This window comes from Pan troglodytes, chromosome 1 (genome assembly GCF_028858775.2).
Source record: "Pan troglodytes isolate AG18354 chromosome 1, NHGRI_mPanTro3-v2.0_pri, whole genome shotgun sequence".
Taxonomy (NCBI): Eukaryota; Metazoa; Chordata; class Mammalia; order Primates; family Hominidae; genus Pan; species Pan troglodytes.
This window is the reverse complement of record NC_072398.2, coordinates 14949131-14971697: the sequence shown is the minus strand read 5'-3', so window position 1 is coordinate 14971697 and position 22567 is coordinate 14949131. Positions and strand designations below refer to the sequence as shown.

Genomic DNA, 22567 nt, shown 5'->3' with positions numbered 1-22567 from the left:
GAGAAAGAGGAGAAAGGTTCATGGGACCCTAGTAGTTCTGAGTTTGTCATACTGAGGCATGTTGCTGCCTGGGGAAGAAAAGAGACATGTGAGGTTTTTGTTTTCCTGCCCTTGCACGTGGAGTTATTGAAAAGGATGTCAGTGATCCCTGCCAGGTGAGGGAAAAGAGCTGCCCAGTGCGTGGGAGTCCATTACTTGGCCATATCATTAGGCTTTCTCTCTCTCCTGTTGGACACGCCAGTGCTTGCCCCACTCAGAGGGCTTCTGAATACTGTGGACTGATGTACTGGGGTGAAATTCCACATCTGGGTCCACTTTAAGTGATTATTTTTAAACACTGGTAAACATAAAAATAATTTGTTATTCTCACTATTTAATACAGTGAAGGACTATTAAATGGTGTTGATATTTCAGAGTTAATTAATTAAAGTGGTCTGTTTTCTGACTATTGGAAACCATAGCTGGATTTAACATTTATGAATTTATTCTGAACACATTAAGTAAAGGTCTTCACATAACTTACATGAATATAATTTTAACACTATTTTTCCTCCTCCCTCCCTCCTTCCTCCCTCCTTCTTCCTTTCTCCCTGCCTCCTTCCTCTTTTTTCTTTATTTCCTTCCTTCCCTCCTTCCTTTCTTCCTTCCTTCCCCCCTCCCTGCCTCCCTCCCTCCTTCCTCTTTTCTTCTTTCCTTCCTTCCTCCTCAAGAATCGATTTAATTAACTGGAGACATGAAAGATAATTGTTAAGATCTTTGTAGGCAGTGACAATTGTAATACCTAGAACAATAATTGCATATACCCCAAATTTTAAAGGCTAACAAGACCTAGGAGATTACCTAGTTGGTGGTTTTCTAAACTTTCTTTTAGCCATGACATCTCTTTTATAAACCAAATCTAACATAGGACTCCAACAAATAAAAGTAGAGTTGCTTTGCAGAGACCAAGAAACAGTTTGGGCTGGGCATGGTGGTCATGCCTATAATCCTAGTGCTTCGAGAGTCCAAGGCAGGAGGATTGCTTGAGACCAGGAGTTTTAGACAAGCCTGGGCAACATAGTAAGCTCACATCTCTACAAAAGAAATAATTTTTAAAAATTAGTCAGGTGTGATGGTGCACACCTGTAGTCCTAGCTGCTCAGGAGGCTTAGGTGGAAAGATTGCTTGAGCCTAGGAGTTCAAGGCTGCAGTGAGCTGTGATCACATCGTGGCACTCCAGCCTCGGCAACAGAGCAAGATCCTGTCTCTTTTATAAAAGAAAAAAAGAAAAGAAAAATATACAGCTGGAAAACTGCCAAAGGTGTCCAATTCTTTCAGGCCCATATCAGGAAACTGAGGCCAGAGGAGACTTGGTGGCCACTGAAGGTTGGCTGCTTCTTCCTGGAAGAGCTGGAGTTCAAACTCAAGATGTTGGCTATACTTTAAGGCATTTTCCATGCTCTGTTGGTCTCAAGGGAATCATAAGTATCACTTAACTCTAGCAAACGGATTGATGCCTTATTGGAATCGTAAAGTGGGACTATAGATATTTACATACCCCTGCATGGGAATGAATAGACCAGAGGCCCCTGTAGATGGCGTACATGTGAATCAGTCCAAGTAGGGCAACAAGAGGCTATTTGTACAACCCAGGCTGGAATTCTGTACCAGGAAGAAGAGTAACAAACCTCCAGAATCCGAGGAATCAGGTGGGCCCAACATAGCTACCCTCTTCCTGATGATCAGCCCAGGCCTGTCTGCTTTCTCATTCTAAAGGGCCATGGCTGGGTCCTTGCCCTGAGGGTCACAATTTCAATACAGCCCCTGGGTGGTCAGAGAAACTGGGCATTTTGACTCCTTTCTTATCTAGGACTCCTTTTTTACTGTCTTTCGCTGTGGTTTGCATGTGAGGAGTTGGGAGGAGGCAGGGAGTATAAAACTTACACTCCTGGCATGTGAGCTCTGCATCTGTTCGCTTCTATATCTACCCAGCACACCCACTTCAGTATCCAGACCTCTGCTGAGATCACAAAACCCAGTCACTCTTCATAAGTCTGCCATACCAGACTACCATAAATTGTCATTAAATACCCATCCAATTCCCAGCCATATCAATGAAAAACAAACAAGAGAGTGGGGCTAGTGATAAAGAACAGGCTCCTATCAGAATAGACACCATCACACATCGCTGAGGAGATCCTTGGCTTTGATGGGCAAACTGTTGCACAGTACATTCTTAGAAGATGACAAGGAAGACCTATTTAATGAGTAAAAGCTGAAAAAGTTAGCCCAGTTCCTTTTCCCACCTCCTGTAATACTAAAGTCAAGACAGATAGGTGCCCAATGATCTCATCAAGATATTATCTCATGCTAACACCCTCAAAAGAGGAATAGGGGTCAGAGGTCAAATGACCCATCCTTTTGTCTGGATATTATTTATACAGTATTGTGGCCATTGATATGTCAGGGGTCTCAGCTCTCTTTGTTGGAAGAATTATTAGCACTTTTTTTTTGGAATGTGAGATTTGAGTTTTTGTGAGATTTGAGTTTTTAAGTGGGGCTTGGGCAATTTTGTAAGTATCCTAGTATAGGTTATTATGGCCTAACTCCAGTTAGGCCATAATAAAAAAAAGCTCCAGTGAAGCTTTAAATTGTTGGAATTCTCAAAACAGTAGTGCATGCTTATACACCAGTACACCATTAGCTTCCTGGATAATTTTGTTTATGTGAGTTTTTAAATAGGCATTCCCACCACATCCCACTCCCAAAAAGAAGTGTTCACTTAAGGAATATCCATACTCATATGGTCAATTAGACAGAAAACTCCTGATTTGAAAAGGAGTATGGGAAGTTTGGTTTTTTGAGGGGTAGCAGGATAGGGCAGGGCAGCTGTTGAAACACAACAGAGCAGACAGAGCACATAGGACTGATGGGATTGAGTATGGAAAATGAAAAATAGAAACAGCATGGAGTGCTTAAAATTAAAGGGAAGAAGTTGAGATGGCAATTAGTAACTCCTCTTCGGCAAGCAGAAGTTAACAGACATGAGGAGGTGATGACCTCCCAAATATCAAAAACTCCTGGGGTAAGCTGCATGTGAAAAAAAAGGATTTAGTGATCTTTAACAATATTTGTTAACTATTTGACTCTGTACACAACATTGCATTAAACAGAAAGTAGATATTGTAAAAACAGACAAATATTTATTAAGCACTTACGATATGGTTTGGCTGTGTCCCCACCCAAATCTCATCTTGAATTTCCATATTTTGTGGGAGGGACCCACTGGGAGGTAATTGAATCATGGGGGCAGGTCTTTCCCATGCTGTTCTCATGACAGTGAGTAAGTCTCATGAGAAACGATGGTTCTATAATGGAGAGTTTCCCTGCACAAGCTCTCTCTTTGCCTGCTGCCATCCACGTAAGACATGACTTGCTCCTCCTTGCCTTCCAGCATGACTGTGAGGCCTCCCCAGCTACATGGAAATATAAGTCCATTAAACCTCTTTTTCTTCCCAGTCTTGGGTATGTCTTTATCAGCAGCATGAAGATGGGCTAATATAGTAAATTGGTACCAGTAAAGTGAGGCATTGCTGAAAAGATACCCGAGAATATGGAAGTGACTTTGAAACTGAGCAATAGGCAGAGATTGGGACAGTTTGGAGGGCTCAGAGGAAGATAAGAAAATGTGGGAAAGTTTGGAACTTCCTAGAGACTTGTTGAATGGCTTTGCCCAAAATGCTGATAGCAATATGGACAATAAAGTCCAAGCTGAGGTGGTCTCAGATGGAGATTAGGAACTTGTTGGGAACTGGAGCAAAGGTGACTCTTGGCATTTTGCCCCTGCCCTAGAGATTTGTGAAACTGAACTTGAGAGAGATGATTTAGGTTATCTGGCAGAAGAAATTTCTAAGCAGCAAAGCATTCAACGGGTGACTTGGGTGCTGTTAAAGGCATTCAGTTTTAAAAGGGAAGTGGAGCATAAAAGTTTGGAAAATGTGCAGCCTGATGCAATAGAAAATTTGCAGCCTCAATGCAATAGAAAGGAAAATCCCATTTTCCGGGGAGAAATTCAAGCCAACTGCAGAAATTTGCATATGTAACAAGGAGCTGAATGTTAATCACCAAGACAATGGGGAAAATGTCTCCGGGACATGACAGAGGTCTTCACAACAGCCCCTTCCATCACAGGCCCGGAAGCCTAGGAGGAAAAGATGGTTTCCTGGGCCAGGCCCAGGGTCCCCATTCTGTGTGCAGCCTAGGGACTTTGTGCCCTGCATCCGAGCTGCTCCAGCAGTAGCTGAAAGGGGCCAACATAGAGCTTGGGCTGTTGCTTCAGGAGGTGTAAACCCCAAGCCTTGGCAATTTCCATGTGGTGTTGAGCCTGCAAGTGCAGAGAAGTCAAGGATTGGGGTTTGGGAACCTTTACCTAGATTTCAGAGGATTGTGAAAACACCTGGATGCCCAGACAGAAGTTTGCTGCAGGGGTGGGACCCTCATGGAGAACCTCTACTAGGTCAGTGCAAAAGCAAAATTTGGGGTCAGCGCCCACACACACAGTCCCTACTGGGGCACTGCCTAGTGGAGCTATGAGAAGAGGGCCACTGTCCTCCAGACACCAGAATGGTAGATCCACAGACAGCTTGCACTCTGTGCCTGGAAAAGCCACAGACACTCAATGCCAGCCCATGAAAGCAGCTGGGAGGGAGGCTGTACCCTGCAAAGCCACAGAGGCAGAGCTGCCCAAGACCATGGGAACCCACCTCTTACATTGGTGTGACCCAGATGTGAGACATGGAGTCAAAGGAGAGCATTTCAAAGCTTTAAGATTCAACTGCCCTGCTAGATTTTGGACTTGCATGAGGCCTGTAGCCACTTCATTTTGGCCAATTCCTCCCATTTTGAACAGCTGTATTTACCCAATGCCTGTACCCCCATTGTATCCAGGAAGTAACTAACTTGCTTTTGATTTTACAGGCTCATAGGTGGAAGGGACTTCCCTTGTCTCAAATGAGGCTTTGGACTGTGGACTTTTGAGTTAATGCTGAAATGAATTAAGACTTTGGGGGATAGATGGGAAGGCAAGATTGGTTTTGAAATATGAGGATATGAGATTTGGGAGGGGCCAGGGGTAGAATGATATGGTTTGGCAGTGTCCCCACCCAAATCTCATCTTGAATTCCCATATGTTGTGGGAGGGACCCACTGGGAGGTAATTGAATATGGGGGCAGGTCTTTCCCATGCTGCTCTCATGATAGTGAATAAGTTTCATGAGATCTGATGATTCTATAAGGGGGAGTTTCCCTGCACAAGCACTTTCTTTGCCTGCTGCCATCCATGTAAGACGTGGCTTGCTCCTCCTTGCCTTCCACCATGATTGTGAGGCCTCCCCAGCCACGTGGAAATATAAGTCCATTAAACCTCTTTTTCTTCCCAGTCTCAGGTATGTCTTTATCAGCAGGGTGAAAACAGACTAATACAACTTGTCATTGTGACTTGCCTAGTAGAACACGTGTGTAGAGGCCAATGTGAAGTGCTGGAGGACATCCACATCAGCACAAGTATAAACCAGTTTCCCCAGGAGTATACAGATGCTCAGGCACGGTGAAATCATGTATCATATATCAAAACCACATTCAAACTTGACACGTATCTCTCAGCTGACTTGGAATAGCTATGAGGAATTTTTGCATTTTATCTCTCCAACATGTAAGAGAATAACGTACTGGTTATAAGTTCAGGCTTTTGAATAGTTCACACTTGGATTTAAATCCCCGCTTGGCCAGTTACTCAGTCTGTGACCTGCGACATTATCCTCTCAGCCTCAGTTTCCCCATCTATGAAACGAGATAACAACAATCTTACAGGGCTTTTGAGAGTAGGAAATGAAATTATTTATGTAAAATAGTTAACATAAATAATACATAGCATGTGCTCAAAAACGTGTGCAATTATTATGTGATATTTGTTTTAGTTACTATATATAATAAATGTTATTGATGAACTTGATGAAACACATAGAAGTATTATTTTTTAGTAAAAAGATCCTCTTTAATATACAACATGTAATTCTTTTGCTGTAAGCTTATTTGAGTTTAAATTTTCCAAAGAAGGAAATGGCTTATTGGCTTATTGTAGTGTCATCACTAGGAGTCTTGGAACGTTTCCTCTAAGAGGCATATAATGTGGAGGGGTACCACTAGAGGGCTCTGCAGGGACCCTATATACCTTTTCCTTGGCTGTAGTGGTGAGGAAGCAACCCTGAGAAGCCCTGGCCTTTTGGAGATCAGAGCCATTCCATTCATTACAGCTGTTCAGGAGGGCAATTAATAACAAGAATCCAACAAGAGCAACTCCTAGGAGCCACTTCTGCCAGAGAGCTGGGGGTTGCAGGTGGATGTCACCAGAAACATCTGGTAGGTGCTGAGCTAGGAAACCCTATTGCTTGAGTTTCACTCTCCCCTGTACCACTCCACAGAGCTACCCTTGTGGGGACTTGAATGACATAATACAATGAAATTTTAACTTTGAGACAGGAAACCAGGTAGCATTGAAGGTTCTGAAATTCTGGGCAAAGATCTAACCAACAATAATAACAAAACCCACCTTAAATCTCAACTGATCCTTGAGGCTGGGACCCAAACTGATGGCTGGGCATCTGTAAAGGAGATGAACACAAGGCCCTGGGAGTTCTGGGGCTGCATGAGCCCTGTGTGTCCTACCTGCAGGGATGATAGCAGGGCACCTCTGATGATGCACTGTCATGGGATAAATGCCCCTCCGGACTCAGTGGTCACTCAGGGATTGTGCTGGCAAGTGATGCAATAGGTATATGTCATAGCTTTTTAATGAGCACCATCGGCCAGTAGCTTACAGCTGTGTCTGAGTGACAGCAGTGAAGCTGGTGCCTGCAGAGGCAAATGTCAGATCTGCAGCTGAAGCAAGAACCTGGGAGCTGGGCAGAAAAGGAGCTTTCCTGCTACCGAGGTGAGTTTGGATCTCCAGACTGAGGCAGTGGGGTGGGAGCAGAAATCACTTCAAGCCTTTGTTTTCTTGTGGCTGTTTTGCTTCTGTGGTGTTTGAACCACCCCCCACTCCACCCCGCAAAAAAATAGCTGTCCACGGGGCCAGACAAGATAATGTGCCTCTAGGCTCAAGAAGTGAATGGCAGCCTTGGGAAGCTTTGCTTTTTCTAACTCTCCCTGCGAAATAATTCAGGACTTCCGCACACTGAAGAGTCAACTCTCAATCCAAAGTCAAGCACTTCCCTTTTTAAACTTGTGCAACGCTGAGGCTTAAGTTCTCAGGGTCTCCCCTCCGCAGGCGCTGGTCCTTTTAAAGGGCTTCTCAGAGAGGTGGTGGCCAGAGGCTGCAGTCAGGACCTGCCTGGGAGGAAGACAGGGATGAGGGCTGCGGGGCTGGGCGTCCCGGGGAGGAGGGCGGAGCAGGTGAGCTGCGGGGTGGGAGCAGGGAGTGCACTTGTACGTGACGTTGGAGTTTGCAGCAACCTCCAAGTAGGAGGCTGTGCGCGCGTGTGTGTGGAGTGGCTGCGCGGCCGGGGAGGATGTGCGCTGCAGGGCGGCCGCCGCAGTGAGCAGCGCGGCAACCGGAGCCCGGCGGGCAGCCGGGGAGGCCGGGACTGAGAGGGGCGAGCCGCTGGTGCTCCCCGGCGGCAGAGGGCCGCGTCGGCCACGGGCCCGGGAGAGACGCGCTCCAGCCGGCCCCAGGATGTAGGCGATCGGCGGCAGCGCTTCTGCAGGCGGCCGGCTCATCATGAAGAAGCACTCGGCCCGGGTGGCCCCGCTCAGCGCCTGCAACAGTCCGGTCCTGACCCTTACCAAAGTGGAAGGTAATGCGCGGCCGCCTCGCCCCGGGGGTTCCTGCACCCTAGCCGGGGAATGCTGCCACCCTGAGGGGGGCTGCCTGGCTGCGGGGCGCCGGGGCTGGGGGTACTGCTCCCCCAGGACGCGGCCCCGCAGTGCAGAGCGCCGCCGCCTGCGTGGGGGGATCTGGCAGCTTCAGGGGCTGACCTGAGCTCCCTGGCGAGCAGGAGTGAGCTGCTGCGGCGAGTGAGCACCCGGCTCCCCAGCCCTCTCCTTCCTGGGCAGCACCCAGCGCATCTGGCAGCAGCTGCACCCGCACCTCCATCCCAGTTTGTCCTGGGGCTCTTGTCTGTTCGGCAGGAGGGGGTCGTCCAGCCGCTCCCAGTGTCCCCTTACCACACACACACTTGAGTTGCCTGGGTGTGGAGCTCTGTGCCTCACCCCCAGGCCGACCAAAGGTGCTGCCCGCGGTTGGTAGAGACATGAGAGGGCTGCAGCGGGCTAAGGAGACGTCTCTCCTGCGTGTTCCGAAGCCTTTCCGGCCACCAGCCAACTGACTGCCCTGCTCTTTGGGAATGGGCGGGGCGCACAGGTGAGGGAAGAGCCAGCACCAGTCTGTAAACAGGCTATTTCCCAGGCCCTGGAGAGGGATCGGAAGGGCTGTGAGAGGCCCCCAGAAGGTGTCCTCCTCCCCGTGTTGTCCTTTCTGCCTGGAACTGCTCCCACCCAGGAAATGTGAGCGAGAGGACAGGGGAAGAAGTAGCCCACCGAGGAGAGCTTCCTCAGACACAGCTGGCTTCTGCTGGCCTAAGGGGCCTTGCTTTCCAATGGAGAAGGGGGGCAGAGGGCCAGTCCCAGTTCTTAACTCCTCCTCCCAGGAGGCAGAGGTGGAATGACTAACTCCCTCTGCCAGGAGCAAGCCACCTTGGCCAGGTGAGGCAGACAGACCATCCCCTGGGTCCCAGGAGCTCCCCTCTAGGCTTTTGCTTGTGCTGAGCTAACAGAGCCCATGAGCACCAGCAGTGAATGAGGGGCAGCCATGGGCTCCGACAGAGCCTGGCTTCTGCCCTTCCTGGGAAGCCTGGACTTCTCTAGGCTACTGTTGACCCTGCTTCCCACTCGTGACTTCTTGTTTATTAAAATAAATCTCAGAACCAGCGAGGACAAGACAGAGGCTGGCTTGGTAATTGTATATCCCAAGCTCAACTGTCCACACAGGCCTGCCTGCAGCTGCCCTAGTACTGTGACCCCCATCCTACCGAGGAGCACTGTGAGGCCCAGCAAGGTGGGTTAACGTGTCCTAGACCCACAGTTGGTAGGTGGTGAAGCAGGAATGGAATCCTGGGCTGTCCGATCCAAAGCTCAAGCATTTTTTCCAGAACATCAGTTTGTACTGAACTGCAACTACTTACCTATTTCTCAACATTTTCTATCTTTAGGAGGTTGGTTTTTTTTCCTTCTTGTGGCTGTCTTCTTCTCTCCTCCATCCCAACCTCAGGAATGACTTGATATCAGCCATCTACACCTGAGTTTAGTGCAAGTGCTACCTCTTCCAGGGGTGTTTGTATTTCTAAGCCTACTCCCAGACATTGCCCACATGTATGTGTGAGTTGGGGAGGGAAGGATTGGCCATTTATTTCTCTGAGGGAAGCAGGGAGTGAGTGTCTGCTCACTCATAGGGTCCTCATGGGAAGCTGCCCACTCCTACCTGCCAGTAGGACAGATTGGTTCTGCTCTCCAGCAGCAGGGGGTCTCCCTGGGAAACTCCCAGCCCACCTTAGGCAGGACAGGTTCGAACTGCACTGGAAGTGGGGCAGGACGCGGATGGTGGGGCTACCTGAACTGGGTGCTGTGGCCTCAGAGGTGCTGCAGGAGGCAGTGAGTGGCATGCGAGGCACAGGTACTTCCCTATGGCCAAGCCTGGAGGTTGCCTTCAGGGAATGAAAGTGAAAATTATCTCCCACTAACCACCAACCCCCCAAAAAAATCCCTTAGGGCTGCTGCCAAAAGAGCTTTGAGTCTCCTGCACATACTAACACCAGCAACTGCCTCACCCTGGGCTTGGCTTTGGAACTAGCATTTCCTCATAAATGCCTGTGGATAATGGAAATGTATAGTGAACTAAGAAATGGTCAGATTGAGGATCAAGACTGGGCCCTGCCCCTTTTCCAGTTGGATTTGTGTAAATCATGAACACAGCCTCAGTTTCCTCAAATGTAAAAGAGAAGGAACAACCTACTTCAGCAGGCTGTGAGGAAATGCAATAAGGTAGAGGTAGCTGAAAATGCCTAGCAAGCCCCCAGTTGCATTTTGCATGGGATACCTACAAGTATCCCATGCAAAATTCTGCCCATCGGGGCCTGATAAAACCTGCTCTTGGTATGCCTGGCTCACATATAGCTCTTTCTCTCTGCCTAGTTTTTTTCCTTGGTGTTTTTATTCAGTTTGGCTTTTGGTCTATTTTTTGGAAACCATTTGCATCTTATGTGCTGGTTTTGGAAGTGTTGAATCATTTTGTTTTAACTTGAATGCACAGGGCAAGGTGGTCCCCATGCTGTGGGTGTTTCTGTATGGATGGCAGACAGGCTACAGGGAGGGAATGCAGCCAGCGAGGAATATTTATTAGCTTGCAGAGTGTGTCATCTAAGGGGAGGCAAGAAGGCACCAGCATGTGGTACATATAAAACCAAAATAGAAAAGGCAAAGTTTGGTTAAACTCAAACACAGGAAGATGGGCAAGATGACTTCATTTACTCAACAAATACTTCATCCAACCCTACTCTGTGTCCTGTGACAATTTAGCAAGGCCCTGGAAAGGCAAAAAGGAACAATTCTAGCTTCATTCTCTTAAGGACGTTTTAGTCTAGAGGGGAAGAGACATACAGATAGATAGCTAAATTATCAAATACAAAGTAGTAAGTTCTGGTATTGAACTGAAAAGCAAGGTGTCACGGGGACACTGAGAGTTGAGCAATCTGAGGAGGTGTTCCTGAGGAGGAGGCCTTCATGAGGAGGAGGGTTTCTACAGAGGAATACTTTCTGAGGGGAAGGCCTTTCTGAGAAGGAGGCCTTTCTAAGAAGAGGCCTTTCTGAGGAGAAGATATTCCTAAGGAGAGGAGGCTTTTCTCAGAAGGAGGGCTTCTAAGGAGAAGGCCTTGCCGGGGAAGCCTCCTCAGAAAGGTCTCTGAGGAGGAGGCCATTCTAACAAAAAGGCCTTTTTGAGGAAGAGGCCATCTAAGAAGGAAGCCTTCCTCAGGAAGAGGCCTTTCTGAGGAGATATTCCTGAGGAACAGGCCTTTCTAAGATGGAGCCATTCTAAGGAGGGGGCCTTCCTGAGGAGGAGGCCTTATGAGGCATCACAACTGAGGCTGGGGGGATATGAGAAAGCTTGTTGGTGCAGAGGGGAGGAGAGGCAGTTTCAGGCAGAGAGAACATGGATGCTAGGGCTCAGCCCAGAGGCATGAGGAGAGTGGGGCTGGGCCTTAGATAGGGGTTAAGGCTTGAAAAGTGTGTTCTGGTGAGATTGATGGCATCTGTCATGTCTAAAAACATACCTTGTTTTCACAGATCCTTTGCTTGGCTTTCCTTTCAGAAGCAGAGCATTGATCAGTAGCACATCTCTAATAGACTAGTGTTTACTAGGATCAGCTCTACTCACAATCAGCTCATTCATGTTCAGTGAAATTACATTCAATAGGGATTAATCATTGAGAACAGTACAATGAATTCCCCCCAAGAGGCGTGCAGCAAGTAGTGTTGTGGAAAGGGTGAGGGCTTTGGAATTAGATGGACTGGGTCTATCCAGCTGTCATGCTAGGTGAGTGATTTCTGGCTAATGAATAAAGCTCTCCAGGAATCAGTTCCGTCCTAGGAAAGGAGGGGTGATGACATCTTGCTCTTAATACTCAAATAATAATTTTCGCTAATGAATGCCTACTATATTGCAGGTACTATGCTAGGAGAGATTGTTCCATTATCTCTGTTTTTTCCCTAAGCAAGGGTAAGTATTGTTATCCAACTTTATAGATAAGGAAACTGAGGCTCAGAAAACTCATTCACGAAGGAACTGTAATTAGAAAGCAAGGATCCCAGGCTTCAAAGCTATATCTACCTGGCTGCAAATGTTGCAAGACCTTTGCAAACTGCATTTCATTTGAGTAGGAGAGAGAATTATATCAGCTCATGGCACTTTGTAGATGCTCAGTAAATGCTCCCTAAAGCTCCCATTGTATGTAATTCCAGCAGTTTGGGAGGCCGAGGTGGGTGGATCATGAGGTCAAGAGAGCAAGACCATCCTAGCCAACATGGTGAAACCCTGTCACTACTAAAAATACAAAAATTAGCTGGACATGGTGGTGTGCACCTGTAGTCCCAGCTACTTGGGAGGCTGAGGCAGGAGAATCACTTGAACCCAGGAGGCGGAAGTTGCAGTGAGCCCAGATCATGCCACTGCATGCCAGCCTGGTGACCTGGTGACATAGAGAGACTCCATCTCAAAAAAAAAAAAAAAAAAAAAAAAAAGCTCCCACTGTAATATAACTAATATAACTCAGTGGTTGGGACCCCCATGGGGGGTTCACAGGCCCCATGGCTGTGTGCCATATTCTTAGTGCCTCTCCTTTGGGAGTGTTGGGTGATCTCAGCTGCCCCCAGAGTAGGTCTGACTACCTTGTTCCTGTCAACAGAATAAGACGGTTATCCTGGAATGCTCAATTAATAGTATATGAAGACCCAGGATGCTGGCCCAGTCCAAGAGGATTCTTGAGAAGTATACTGCCAAAGAGTTTCCCCAAACCCAAAATATTTCCCTGGTTGGCTAGCCCTAGGTCTGAAACTTCAGTGGCAAAAGTCATTCATGTAGTGATCAAATATTTTACCTAATATATGCAAGAGAATGAACCAGATGTTTGGGAGGATTCTAAGAGGAGTGAAACATAATCCTTGATCCAACAGAGCTTCCAATCGAGTGAGGAATGTCAGAAAGGCATACCAATAAAGAATGCATGCTGAAATGTAATGTTTTTGATTCTATGGAAGAAGTATAAAGTAAATGCTGCATTTCAGCTGAGGGTGAACTCAGTTCTGGCTGGGACGCAGATGGCCCCTGCGCAGCACTCTTGCTTGCCGTCATTACCCCCTTCTTTGCCAAAATGACCTGATCTGACAGGATACTCTTTCCTGCTGAGCCTGGATGTGGCCTCAGAATTCTTCTTGTCACCACACTCCAGGTGACGGCCTAAATATTTATTGGAACTGCTTTTCCTGGAAGCACGGTCAGGACGGTCAGGACGGCATGGTAGAGGAGTTTGCCTCTGCCCTGGGCTGTCAGAGGTGAGAGGTGAGAACACAGCATTTCCTGACAGGGAGCCACAGACAAAGGCGCAGAGCTAGGAGAGGGTGGCGCTGGGAGACCAGCAGGCAGTCTACTGGGCCAGAGCATAGTGATCAGAAGAAGCAGGAGGAGGGGAGGTTAAGCTAGACCATGGGCAGATGCTGAGGCATCCTGAACGCTGGACTCGGAAGACAGGATTGAAACAGGGGGAGCCAGAGAAGAGAAGAAAACACCATCCGAAACTGAGAAAAGACGGTCATGGGCAGCAGTGGTGTTCAAACTGGGTTATGAAATCTCTTTCATCAGTCGCAATAAGTATTTCTTATCAAAGGAATTAGAATAGAGTAAAAACTGCCACTGTCTATCAAATGTAATAAGAGACAGAGTGGATCCAAGATGCTTTCATTTCAGGGGCATGTGTGTGTGTGTGCTCATGTGTACATGCTCATACGTGTGTGTCATATTGAAGGTATAGCGAAAAATTTTTTAAACTCTGCTGGAAAGTATCCAGTGGGGACAAGGAGACATGTTGAGGAGTGACAGCAGCAGTCCACACATGAGCTCATGGTAATAACTGCGGTAGTAATATTTGCTTCCTCCTCGCCATGAGCCCTTGATCTGGGTTGCCTCATTTAGTCCTCACAACATGCCTCTACAGTGGCTCCTAACGTAATTCCCACTGTGCAGTGAGGACTTGGATTGCAGGGGGATCAGGTAACCCACTCTTTGAGACAACTGCCATGTGGTATGCCCACGTCCTAACCACTGTACCATCTGATGGCAAGGACAAGAACAGGATAGAGGAGGAATCGACAGGCTGTGGTGAGAGTGTGAAGTAGGAAGGCTGAAAAGAGCCATGAAATACGGCTTTGAAGATTATGCCTGAACAATTCTGGGAATGGAGATGCCATTAGCAGTAACAGTGAAGATAGGAAGGGAAACTCATCTGCGAGGGAGAGATGGGGGAGTCACGTTTAGAAAAGTTGAGTTTGAGGCCAATGCCTGCAAACACAGGTATGTAGCAGGCAGGGAAGTGGCAGCAAGAGGTGGTGAAGCCTGAGAAACCAATCAGGTGATATGGAAATAAATGGGCAAGCACAGAATCCTGGTGACCGTGCACATTTCGGACATAAGGGAGGCAGGAGAGAAGTTTGACCGGCCAGACCAGAGAACTCAGATAGTACGGTGGCATGGAGACAACCAGAAGAAAACCAAGAAGAAAGAGAGAGAGTGATGTGTCAGATGCAACCAAGAGAGGGTGATTTTGTGGAAACAGTTTTAAGCGGGTGCTGGTCTGCAAGCCAGATTGCAAGGGTGGGTGGGGGCATTACTGGATACTTGGTTGAAGTGTTTGACAGTGAGGGAGGTTTGAGAAGCTATGCTGTCTTAAGGGGGAGGGAGATAACTTTTGAGAGAGCCAGGCTGATTCCAGGGCAGGTCTGAGGTTGCCCCGAAAGAAAGATGATTGATGCAACAATTAATGCAACGGTGGCCTAGAGGAGGCAGCATACCGGGGAGGAAGCACAAGACAGAGAAAGGGAATGATCGGCTTTGAAAAGGAACAGAGAAAGCTTAATGGGCAAAGACAAGAATCATGAAGATGCAGAGGAGGGAAGCTAAGGGAGCTGTGCTGGTGACTTTGATCTTTGTAATGTAGGAAGTGTCATCGTTTGCCGCAAATGATGGATGGGGACTGAAGACTTGAAGAGGTGGGAAAGGGTTCAGAACAGCCCTATTGGGACATCCAAGAAGAGATTTAATTCTTAAAAGCCTTTTTGGCGCATAATACATTTCCATTGGTTAAGACATCATGTAGCTCAGGAGAAGGGACTGGAGGGAAGAACACTGGATGAGGTGTCAGGACATTCAAGTGTCATTTTCTGCTCCTCCATTAGCTAATTAATATATTGGACATGTCGCCTGGCCTCTTGCAGCCTGGGCTTCTCCTGCTGCAAAGAAAGAGGATTATAATAGATCTTCCATTGTCTTTTTAGGCAGGAACATTCTAAGAGTCTACTAAGTAGCTTAATCATTAGCAGAGATTGGTTTATCTGATTAAAACTTTTCATTAGCTATAGTCAGAGAGCAGAGCTTTGAGGAATTGAGACCAGGAACAATAAGGAATCTAGCATGTGCATGTATGTGAGCATATGTGTGCATGTAAACAGGTGCTCTTTCTGAGAGTAGATTTTGGTATTTGAGCAGGGGATGGAAAGACTAGCTACATGAGTACAACTTGCTCCATGAGACGGAACCCCAGATGATGTGATGGCATAAAAGGAGGTACAGAAAGATGCCAAAGAGAAGCTGTGCATCTTCCAAGCTTTGCCTGGGGCTGGTCTCAGTCCCTGTGTTTCTGTGTTAAATCTCAATGCCCAGGAATGAGCTGAGCCATGTCACCCGTTGTTGGTTCAGAATGTCTATCCTTGGGTAGGAGATTAAGCCTGAGAGGTCATGTTTAATACCTTAAGGCCAACCCCACCTTGGTCCTTGACCAAGCAAGTTTAGTCCTGCCTTGTTGATGCACAACGACTCTGCTGAGAACTGGAGTTATGTTTGAGAAAACGGTGTTTTAATTTTGCTCTGTTCCGCTCATTTTCATCTAACACTCCATCCAACCAAAACCCACACCTCTTCTGATTAGAGGACCAGAGATGCCATACTCTCCCATCCCCCCCATAGCTGCCCAGCACTGCCATGGTGAGTCTGGTGGGCTGGCCACTTCACAGGAGAAGGCTCCAGCATGCCCCTCTTCTTCAAGAGCCCTCAGGCTGCAGGAGAGGGCAGTGTCTTTGCCTGGAGGTACTGTCCTGCATATAACCTGCCCTCCTGTAAAACTGTGGTTCATCCTTTGCATTCCAACAGCCAAATTTCAGTCCACATAGAAGCCAAAGAATCTGGAGATGCTAACAATCTGATGAGGAAAAACACCAGCAAAGAGGAGTATGCATATTTGTCTGGGTTTTGTGTGCAGGTCATTAGCAGCACCAAAACATCACCAGGTAAACCAACTGGTGTATATGGAGGCATCATGTGCCCAGGCCACAGAAAATGGTGAAATTCCAGGAGGCTGCACAAGCCATAACTAGCAGTGCATATGGATTAAAACTGATGCCCTCAAGTTCAGATGCTTTCAGACCAAGTATTAAAACATAGCGCTCTGCTTCCTCCCAAGAGGAGGCACTGACTCTTCCCCCAGGGCACAAACAGTATTATTTAAGGCTTACCCATACCCTGTCAGTTTCTCTAGAGTCATGATTCACCTTAGGCTGAGTACATTCCAGGACTGTCTTAAATCCACTGCATGAAATTATTCAGACCTTTGAGAGTTATTCGGGACCTCTAAGGAAATGGAAGTGAGGTAGAAATGCCGATTTAGGTGTCTGATTACTGAGATGGTGATGATGGGTGGGAAAAGTGAGCTGGATCACGACCTGACTCTTACCAGCTCTCAGACTGCTTCAGAGTAGATCAGACACATCTCAAAGAAGCCTCCACCACCCCATTCCAACCCCAAAAAGCAACTTTTGTTCACCTCCTGATTCTTTATCCTAACCAGAGGAATAATTTCCCAGTGCAAAACACTAATTTTGTTTTTAAACACAACTTCACAACTCTCATGTTTTCTCCTAGCTCTACACACTGCCTCCAGAAATAATTTTACAACAAAGATTCAAGCAATTCACAGGAGGCAAACAAATATAAGATAGCATATAATATTTATAATCCAATAAAGTTATTTATTCTCCTAATAGGTTATCTAAAATAAATACTCTGCCATCTGTAGCATGTCATACACATTCTGCAGAGTGGTGGTTCTTGGTCCATGCCTTACACCTTCTCAAGCACAGTGCACTCTCTACTGTAACCCCTTGTATTAGCTAGCACCACCATAACAACATATCATAGCTTTTAAAAAAGGACATTTTTTTACTCACAGTACTGGAGGCTGGAAATCTGAAATCAAGGTGCTGGCAAATTTAGTTTCTGGGGAGGGCTCTCTTCTTGGTTTGCAGACGGCCGCCTTCTGTGTCCTCACATGACCCCTTCTCTTGATGTGTGTATGGAGAGAGAGAGATAGAAAACAAACTCCCTGATGTCTCTTCTTATAAGAACACTAATCCTACAAGATTAGAATTCCATCCTTATGACCTCATTTAACCTTTTTCGGTTTTTTGTTTGTTTGTTTGTTTGTTTGTTTTTTAAGACAGGGTCTCACTCCTATGCCCGGGCTGGAGTGCACTGGCGCAATCACTGGTCATTGTAGCCTCAACTTTCTGGGCTCAGGCAATCCTGCCACCTCAGCCTCCCAGGTAGCTGGGACTATAGGCAAGCACCACCATGCGCAGCTAATTTTTTGTATTTTTTTATAGAGATGGAGTTTCGCCATGTTGCCAACACTGGTCTTGAACCCCTGGGCTCAAGCAATCCACCCATCTTGGCCTCCCAAACCTCTGGGATTACAGGCGTGAGCCACTGCTCCCAGCCTCTTTAATTTTAATTACTTTCTTAGAGGCCCTGTCTCCAAACACAACCACACTGGATGTTAGGGCTTCAACACATGAATTTGGGAAGAACACAATCACTCAGTCCATAACACCCTCTTTCCAGAATAGCATATCCTAGTGCAGGGTCCCATACACACTCAGTCTTTTCCATGTTACAAATGTGTTTCTGTCCTCTGCATACCTGAAGTCCCTCTTTAGTGACATGCAGTTCTGAATGAGATGTTCAGCACCATGACCTTGGTCAACTTTCAAAGGGGAGAACGAGAGGAATGAGTACATTCTGTATTCCCGTTGATGCTCTGGAGTCAAACAGAACCAAGTTAAAACAGTGCCTTAGCCGCTCACTGATTTGTATCCTTGGGATATTAACTCTCAGAACCTCAGCTGTCCAATATACAAAAGAGAAATAACCTTACTGATCTCCACCATCATGATGGATATAAAAAGATATGTAACATCTACTTGCAGAGAGTGTGGTGTATGTATTGGGTGTCTAACCACCACTTGCCCCTTTAATTCTCCATACTATCTCCTTTTCCTTTACCCACGGTCAACACCTAACTTCAATTATCTATAGATTATGTTCTTTCCCTGGAACCTATGCTAGTCAGGAGCATGACTGGGGCTTCGGCCGCATGTGAATGGTGGCAGTGTTTTCTGACCCAAAGTCCAGGAATCCATATGGATGATCTGGCAAGGGCAAGTGGGTTGGGACATGTGAAGTGCGAATTGCTTTGGGATGTTTGGGGCATGTAGTTGGCCTTATGCGTGTGAAAGCCTTTTCTGCAAGTCTCCTCCCCTTTCCTCTACATCACTGCCTAAAAATAATGTCACACATAAATTCACTGAGCAAGTATTTAATGAGTAGAAAAGATAAACAAAGCCTGAAATGGATTGTTTGGAAGACAAGTTACGCTTGCAAATGGCCATAAACAAAAGCTTTCTTCTAAGCTCCTCATTTTGCAAAACCTTTTTGGTTTGTTGGCCAGGTCCTGGGATGGTGTACTCATCAGTAATCAATAAATGGGAAAGTTTTCATCAGACCTGTCTTTCATGCAGTCTAGGAAAAAGGGACAGGAGTTGAGGGATGGGGGAAGGTGGAACTCTAGTTTCCAGAGCAGCTCTCAACTGTGTCCCATTTGGACGCAATTAGATGCACTTAAGCCTCTAAAATGTGGGTACTTTAAGCACTGCCACTTGGACTAAGCAAGCTCTGTGAGGGAAAAGTTGTACCTGCCTTGTACCGCAAAGTAGGTGGTCAATTAAGATTTGTTGAATGAGTGGCCTAAAAACTAGTCCACCCAAGAGAAATAAATATATATCCACACAAAGACTTATAGGTGAATGTTCATAGCAGCATTCTTCACAGCAGCCCCAAACTGAAAGCAATCTGCATGTCCATCGATAGATGAATGGATAAGCCAAATTTGGTATATCCATACAATGGAATTCTCTTCAGGCATCAAAAGAATGAACTGCTGACACATGCTACAACATGGATAAACCCCAAAGACATGATGTTAAATGAAAGAAGTCAGATGTGAAAGTCTGTATATGTATATGAAATGTTCAGGATATGCAAATTATTATAGAGACAGAAAACACATTCATGGTTGCCTAGGGTTGAGGCTGGGAACAGGGAGAACTTCAAATGGGCACAAGAACTCGTTTCGGCATGATAGAAATGTTCCAAAATGATACTATGGTAATGGTTTCACAATTCAAATTTGCTAAAACTTACTGAGTTGTTTACTTAACTGAATTTTATAGTATGAGAATTATATCTCAATAAAGCTGTAAACAAATAAAATAACTCTATAGACCTTACTGAAATGGATATCAGTTGCAAGACAATCTCCCATTTCCTGTGCAATTCTATCTCCTTTACATTTGAAAGGCTTGGGTCACACCAGCCAGCTGGTGGTCTTTGATCCCCGCTCTGGGTCCCTTACCCTAAAGAAAGGACTTGAGCACTTTCTAAGGGTAAACTCTCTGGAGACTTTTTCAGAAAGGACTCAACAAGGGTCCACTTATTCTCGGGGAGGCTCGTAAAAGAAACGTTATTGGTCTCTTGAAAGTTCAAAAGGGCCATTTTATGAGATGAGAATGAATGACTTCCCATTCTTTCTTGTTTTTCATTGTAGAAGTGACTTACATTAAGTTAAAAAAAAAAAAAAAAGCACCCAATTCATCATTTTCTCAGGCCTGAGCAGTGGACAGCTCATGGCACTAAGGATGTGCCTTGGTACCCGAATGAGTTGGTAGCTAACCTCGACCTTCAGCTCACCCATTGTGACCTGAGTTTCCTTCTGCTGTGCAGACATTGCCTCTAGGTACTACTTCTGCTTAACCAAAGAGTGTGAATCCTTTCTCTCTTTGGTCAAGAGTCTTTGGTCACAAGCAAAAAGTGTGATTTTGCAGGTGGCGGGTTTATTGCCTGACAGCCCTCAGGACACTAAGACAGGGCTAAAATGGAAGCTCACACACAGGCATGGTTACATCTCACCATGCCATGGAGTATATAAAGTGCACAAAAGAACACTCCCCCTGCACTGGCGTGCACGCACGCACACACACACACACACACACACACGTGCTCAATGGAAGCAACTCAGACAACAGAACTGGGATGAACCCGCCAGTCCTCCAGCATTTATGGATGAATTAAGTAGCATAAACAGAATTTAGAGGTGACACAGCTTCAGGGAGATGCTTGAATCCACAATTACAGCGTCTGTCAGCACAAGCATTGGGCCAGAGTGTATAATCTACTTTGCATTGCTCCCAGAACTGCTGGCTAAAGTACAAGATTAGAATTTAAGGCACAAGATGATCATAAACAGAGGGATTGTTAGTGGGGAAGGGGTGTTGGAGAGTGAAGGTGAGGGTGACATAAATAGTATTTCTAGTTGTGTACTAATGGTCCCAGGAGCTGTGGCAGTAAACAGTATGAGACTAATTTTGGCATCGATTTCCTTGAAGCACTGCCTATTTCTTCCTTTTTTTTTTTTTTTTTTTTTGAGATGGAGTCTAGCTCTGTTGCCCAGGCTGGAGTCCAGTGGCGCAATCTCGGCTCACTACAAGCTCCACCTCCCAGGTTCACACCATTCTCCTGCCTCAGGCTCCCGAGTAGCTGGGACTACAGGTGCCCACCACCACGCCCGGCTAATTTTTCGTATTTTTAGTAGAGACGGGGTTTCACCATGTTAGCCAGGATGGTCTCGATCTCCTGAACTCGTGATCCGCCCGCCTCGGCCTCCCAAAGTGCTGGGATTACAGGCGTGAGCCACGGTGCCCGGCCAGCACTGCCTCTTTCAACTGTGATAAAGGAGTGAAATCAAACAAAGGCAACACTTGACCTGAAATTTTGGAGGTGGGGGGCAGAATTAAACAAAAGTTTCCTACACTTAGAAGATTTGAAAGGCTTCTGAAAAGAGATATAGCCTTCCTCATTGTAACTCCTTCTGTCTGAAACCTGTTTGAGCATCAATTGGCCAGTTCATTGAAAATGACCCTGGAAATGATGTCAAGTATGGGGTGCATTTCTTGCATTTCCAATAGTAGAAAATAAATGCATCTGCTAAGCAAAATTATTGTGTCACTCTACATTTATTCTTCAACTAATATTACTTTGTTATGGATGTTGTGGCTTGCACTTCCTTAATAAAGTAGGATCAGTCCACATCTGAGTTTGCTCCAGTCCCTTCAGCAAACCTGGCAGTTTCTCCTGTGGCATGTCTAACCAAAGCAAGATGAGGCATTGCAGAGTGACGAGATGGCAGTGCATTTCAGATCTCACTACCATCCTCACTGCCCCTCCAGGTCATGTGTATTCCTGACCCTGAACTTTGCTCCTATTTTACTTACTTTTATGTTCTATCCTCCAAGGCCCAGGCCAACCACCTGCCTCTTCTGATTCTTTTCACTATTATCCCAATGCACACTGGCCACGCTCTCTGCAGAATTCCTGTTATATAGTCAGAATCTCTATTTTACACGTAATTGTTCTGTAATTCCTTCATGGATCTTTCGTCACTCTGACATAGACTGTCCATTCCTGAAAGATGGTAATCATGCTTTACACTTATTTATAGAGCACCCAAAGCTCTTGGCACAGGGCACATGTTTCACAGTGATTTCCTGTCTGATTGAAAGGCTCTGAGGATGCATTGCACCATACATAGCCCTGTGAGATGTAAAAAGTGCATGCCGTTCATTATAAGTTAGGTTAAATAAATGAAAGATAAAAACACAGTGTGATCCCAATTTTTCAGTGTGTGTGTGTGTGTGGGTTTGTGTGTCCATTTGTACTAGGGGCACGGTTCTGCTGAGAGGGGTGTGTGTAAGTGTGTGTGTGTGTGTTGCACAGACACAAAAGACTAGGGAAAATGCGGCAGCCAATGTGTATTGTGATATCTCTGGGTGCTAACATCACTAAAAATTGCTTTTTCTTGTTACTATTTAGCACTTTTGTGATGTATGTATAAAGAATACTTTTTATTTATATGAGGTGTGACGTGTTTAGCAGTATGAAGAATGAGGTAATGAAATTGATGAGTGATTATTATTATTATAAGAGACACAGTATAGTGAAGTGGGAGGTTTGCAATGAATGGGGTTTGGTTGTCTATTATTCTTTATGGGTATATTCCAGTGTTTCCCAAAGTATGTTCCAGAGTACGGTAGTCCCTACCACAGGCGTTACACATTTAAATAATATGGGAAGCAGCCTCTTGAAAATTCACAATATCCATTGACCCTGAATATTCCTACAGCAAAGGAACCTGTCTGTTCTACTTGGTGTTTTTCAAATCTATCCAAGCATGGAATATGTTTTCCTTATAACGCCTGTTAACTGCATTACATTTTGGAAACCGTTGTTCTATTTATATGTGGTTATTTTCAAATAACAGTGTAGTGAGTT

The 22567-nt window shown here is 46.0% G+C and overlaps 1 protein-coding gene across 2 annotated transcripts in view; it reads left to right on the top strand.

Annotated features, from left to right (window-relative positions):
• SLC35F3 (solute carrier family 35 member F3) overlaps positions 1-22567 on the top strand; it is a 424298-nt gene that overhangs the window by 308858 nt on the left and 92873 nt on the right. Inside the window, exon 1 of one of the 2 annotated variants that reach the window (XM_001152461.8) lies at positions 7466-7829. The exons of the other annotated variant lie outside the window; for it this stretch is intronic. Coding sequence (XP_001152461.1) covers positions 7754-7829 — 76 coding nt within the window. The 5' untranslated portion in view covers positions 7466-7753. Of the gene's footprint in view, positions 1-7465; positions 7830-22567 lie in introns of those variants that run through there. 2 annotated transcript variants of the gene reach the window in all.